Source organism: Echiichthys vipera (assembly GCF_963691815.1).
Source record: "Echiichthys vipera genome assembly, contig: SUPER_13_unloc_1, whole genome shotgun sequence".
NCBI classification, from domain to species: Eukaryota; Metazoa; Chordata; class Actinopteri; order Perciformes; family Trachinidae; genus Echiichthys; species Echiichthys vipera.
Genome location: NW_028154888.1, coordinates 62,501 through 67,500, shown reverse-complemented (window position 1 = coordinate 67,500; position 5,000 = coordinate 62,501). Strand labels below are relative to the sequence as shown.

At 51.9% G+C, this 5,000-nt stretch overlaps 1 protein-coding gene across 5 annotated transcripts in view; it reads right to left on the bottom strand.

Annotated features, from left to right (window-relative positions):
- The window catches only part of hsf1 (heat shock transcription factor 1), a 15,245-nt gene that overhangs the window by 6,389 nt on the left and 3,856 nt on the right, over window positions 1-5,000 (bottom strand). For all 5 annotated transcript variants that reach the window (XR_014593465.1, XM_083940811.1, XM_083940814.1 and 2 more), the window contains exons 5-9: window positions 3,252-3,327; window positions 3,113-3,174; window positions 2,949-3,027; window positions 2,010-2,131; window positions 1,398-1,561 (exon numbers count right to left, since the gene is read on the bottom strand). Coding sequence is in view for 4 of the 5 variants with exons in the window: in XM_083940811.1 (XP_083796937.1) it covers window positions 1,398-1,561; window positions 2,010-2,131; window positions 2,949-3,027; window positions 3,113-3,174; window positions 3,252-3,327 (503 nt within the window). In the remaining variant the exon portion in view is untranslated. The remainder of the gene's footprint in view (window positions 1-1,397; window positions 1,562-2,009; window positions 2,132-2,948; window positions 3,028-3,112; window positions 3,175-3,251; window positions 3,328-5,000) is intronic.

Genomic DNA, 5,000 nt, shown 5'->3' with positions numbered 1-5,000 from the left:
GGAGGTGTGTGTCAGTAGTTACCTGGTGGAGGTGTGGGTCAGTAGTTACCTGGTGCAGGTGTGTGTCAGTAGTTACCAGGTGCAGGTGTGTGTCAGTAGTTACCTGGTGGAGGTGTGGGTCAGTAGTTACCTGGTGCAGGTGTGTGTCAGTAGTTACCTGGTGGATGTGTGTGTCAGTAGTTACCTGGTGCAGGTGTGTGTCTGTAGTTACCTGGTGCAGGTGTGTGTCAGTAGTTACCTGGTGCAGGTGTGTGTCAGTAGTTACCTGGTGCAGGTGTGTGTCTGTAGTTACCTGGTGCAGGTGTGTCAGTAGTTACCTGGTGCAGGTGTGTGTCAGTAGTTACCTGGTGGATGTGTGTGTCAGTAGTTACCTGGTGCAGGTGTGTGTCAGTAGTTACCTGGTGGATGTGTGTGTCAGTAGTTACCTGGTGCAGGTGTGTGTCAGTAGTTACCTGGTGAAGGTGTGTGTCAGTAGTTACCTGGTGCAGGTGTGTGTCAGTAGTTACCTGGTGCAGGTGTGTGTCTGTAGTTACCTGGTGCTGGTGTGTGTCAGTAGTTACCTGGTGCAGGTGTGTGTCAGTAGTTACCTGGTGCAGGTGTGTGTCAGTAGTTACCTGGTGCAGGTGTGTGTCAGTAGTTACCTGGTGCAGGTGTGTGTCAGTAGTTACCTGGTGCAGGTGTGTGTCTGTAGTTACCTGGTGCTGGTGTGTGTCAGTAGTTACCTGGTGCAGGTGTGTGTCTGTAGTTACCTGGTGCAGGTGTGTCAGTAGTTACCTGGTGCAGGTGTGTGTCAGTAGTTACCTGGTGCAGGTGTGTGTCAGTAGTTACCTGGTGGATGTGTGTGTCAGTAGTTACCTGGTGCAGGTGTGTGTCAGTAGTTACCTGGTGGATGTGTGTGTCAGTAGTTACCTGGTGAAGGTGTGTGTCAGTAGTTACCTGGTGCAGGTGTGTGTCAGTAGTTACCTGGTGCAGGTGTGTGTCTGTAGTTACCTGGTGCAGGTGTGTGTCAGTAGTTACCTGGTGCAGGTGTGTGTCTGTAGTTACCTGGTGCAGGTGTGTGTCTGTAGTTACCTGGTGGAGGTGTGTGTGTCAGTAGTTACCTGGTGCAGGTGTGTGTCTGTAGTTACCTGGTGCAGGTGTGTGTCTGTAGTTACCTGGTGCAGGTGTGTGTCAGTAGTTACCTGGTGCAGGTGTGTGTCTGTAGTTACCTGGTGCAGGTGTGTGTCTGTAGTTACCTGGTGGAGGTGTGTGTCTGTAGTGACCTGGTGCAGGTGTGTGTCAGTAGTTACCTGGTGCAGGTGTGTGTCAGTAGTTACCTGGTGCAGGTGTGTGTCAGTAGTGACCTGGTGCAGGTGTGTGTCAGTAGTTACCTGGTGCAGGTGTGTGTCAGTAGTTACCTGGTGCGGCGCTGGTGGAGGTGCTGAGCGGCTCCTCCTCTAAGATGGAGTTGATGAAGGTGGAGGGGGAGAAGGGCGTGTCCACAGGCGTCTCTGCTCCGTCAGCACAAAGCTCCAGCTCCGGACTGGACGGCTCCGCCTTCACCGTCACCGCTCGGGTTCCTCTGAGGTGAGACACAAGAGGAGGGGCTGTCATTCAGCGGGCGACACGGGGGCCCAGTGGAGCGTGGGGCGACCCGGGGGCCCAGCGGAGCGTGGGGCGACCCGGGGGCCCAGCGGAGCGCCAGGCGACCCGGGGGCCCAGCGGAGCGTGGGACGACCCGGGGGCCCAGCGGAGCGTGGGACGATCGGGGGGCCCAGCGGAGCGTGGGACGACCCGGGGGCCCAGCGGAGCGTGGGACGATCGGGGCTCGGGGGTGGAGCGTGGGACGACGGGCGCGTGGGCGGAGCGTGGGACGACGGGCGCGTGGGCGGAGCCTCAGAGATTCCTAAGTGAGTGAATGAATTCTACTTCCTGTGATTAAAGACGTTTTTTATTCGTGGAGCCGTCGGAGAACGTTGTGACGTCACGGTGAACTGTTGTAAACAGGAAGTGATGTAAAGAGTTCTCACCCTGCGTCCATCCAATCACTGAGCACACTGTCATCAGTGGGCGTGGCCAAGTCTGTGACGTCAGACAGGATTGGCTCAGAGGTCAGAGGGGCGTCGCACACGTCGAACACGCTGGCTGCTGCCTGCAAACACACACTCATGTTTACACACAGAGCAGCCTCAGGTGAGACAGGTGAGGGGTGAGACAGGTGAGACAGAGGTGACAGGTGAGACAGGTGAGGGGTGAGACAGGTGAGACAGAGGTGACAGGTGAGACAGAGGTGACAGGTGAGACAGGTGAGATAGGTGAGGGGTGAGACAGGTGACAGGTGAGACAGGTGACAGGTGAGGGGTGAGGCAGGTGAGACAGAGGTGACAGGTGAGACAGGTGAGACAGAGGTGACAGGTGAGACAGAGGTGACAGGTGAGACAGGTGAGACAGAGGTGACAGGTGAGACAGAGGTGACAGGTGAGACAGGTGAGGGGTGAGACAGGTGAGACAGGTGAGACAGAGGTGACAGGTGAGACATGTGACAGGTGAGACAGGTGAGGGGTGAGACAGGTGAGGGGTGAGACAGGTGAGACAGAGGTGACAGGTGAGACAGAGGTGACAGGTGAGACATGTGAGACAGGTGAGACATGTGACAGGTGAGACATGTGACAGGTGAGACAGAGGTGACAGGTGAGACATGTGAGACAGAGGTGACAGGTGAGACAGGTGAGACATGTGACAGGTGAGACATGTGACAGGTGAGACATGTGACAGGTGAGACAGAGGTGACAGGTGAGACAGGTGACAGGTGAGACAGAGGTGACAGGTGAGACATGTGACAGGTGAGACATGTGACAGGTGACAGGTGAGACATGTGACAGGTGAGACATGTGACAGGTGAGACAGGTGAGACATGTGACAGGTGAGACAGGTGAGACATGTGACAGGTGAGACAGGTGACACCTTACCTGCATGTGCTCCAATGAGAAGGGACGACTATATTTGGGCGCGGAGTGGGCGGAGCTGGAGTCACTGAGCATCAGAGGGCTGCAGAGGACACGAGCGTTAGCGTCTGTTAGCATTAGCGTGTGTACCTGTACCTGTACGTGCAGAGCGGAGCGGGGACACGCACATCTTCCTCTTGACCCCCAGGACCCGGTTGGACTGGACCAGGGACACCAGGAACTGGATCAGCTGCACAGAGACCACGGCAGTCAGCAACAGCACACGCTAAGCTAACATGCTAACATGCTAACGTCCTCAGGCGTTACCTTGTTGACAACTTTCTGCTGCTGCAGGTGTTTTTGTCTCAGACTGGCAACTTCCCTCCACAGGGCCTCGTTCTCACTGCAACACAACAACAACACAACAACAACAACAGTTAGAGTTACAGCAACACAAGAACAACACAACAACAACAGTTACAGCAACACAACAACAACAACACAACAACAACAGTTAGAGTTACAGCAACACAACAACAACACAACAACAACAGTTACAGCAACACAACAACAACAACAGTTAGAGTTACAGCAACACAACAACAACAGTTACAGCAACACAACAACACAACAACAACAGCACAACAACAGTTAGAGTTACAGCAACACAAGAACAACACAACAACAACAACACAACAACAACAACAGTTAGAGTTACAGCAACACAAGAACAACACAACAACAACAGTTACAGCAACACAACAACAACAGTTACAGCAACACAACAACAACACAACAACAACACAACAACAACAGTTAGAGTTACAGCAACACAACAACAACACAACAACAACAGTTAGAGTTACAGCAACACAACAACAACAGTTACAGCAACACAACAACAACAACAGTTAGAGTTACAGCAACACAACAACAACACAACAACAACAGTTACAGCAACACAACAACAACACAACAACAACAGTTAGAGTTACAGCAACACAACAACAACAGTTACAGCAACACAACAACAAGACAACCACAGGTGCTGTTACAGCCAGAACAACACTACAACATGCACAGTTACAGCAACAAAACAACAGGCGCAGTTACAGAAACACAACAACAACAACAACAACAGGTGCAGTTACAGCAACACAACAACAACAACAGGTGCAGTTACAGCAACACAACAACAACAGGCGCAGTGATAGCAACACAACAACAACAGGCGCAGTTACAGCAACAACAACAGGCGCAGTTACAGCAACACAACAACAGGCGCAGTTACAGAAACACAACTACAACAACAGGTGCAGTGACAGCAACACAACAACAACAGGCGCAGTGACAGCAACACAACAACAGGCGCAACAACAGGCGCAGTGACAGCAACACAACAACAGGCGCAGTGACAGCAACACAACAACAACAGGAGCAGTTACAGCAACACAACAACAGGTAGAGTTACAGCAACACAACAACAACAGGCGCAGTTACAGCAACACAACAACAACAGCAACAGGAGCAGTTACAGCAACACAACAACAACAGGTAGAGTTACAGCAACACAACAACAACAGGCGCAGTTACAGCAACACAACAACAACAGCAACAGGTGCAGTGACAGCAACACAACAACAGGCGCAGTTAAAGCAACAACAACAACAGGCGCAGTGACAGCAACACAACAACAACAGGCGCAGTTACAGAAACACAACAACAACAGGCGCAGTTACAGCAACACAACAACAACAGGCGCAGTGACAGCAACACAACAACAACAACAGGCGCAGTGACATAAACACAACAACAACAGGTGCAGTTACAGCAACACAACAACAACAACAACAGGTGCAGTTACAGCAACACAACAACAACAACAACAACAGGTGCAGTTACAGCAACACAACAACAACAACAACAGGTGCAGTTACTTCAGGGAACTGTTTCTGGTTCTAGCCCTTGGTTCTGGTTATAGACATGGTTCTGGTTCTGGTTGTGGTTCTAGCCCTGGTTCTGGTTGTTGCCCTGGTTCTAGCCCTTGGTTCTGGTTCTAGCCCTTGGTTCTGGTTC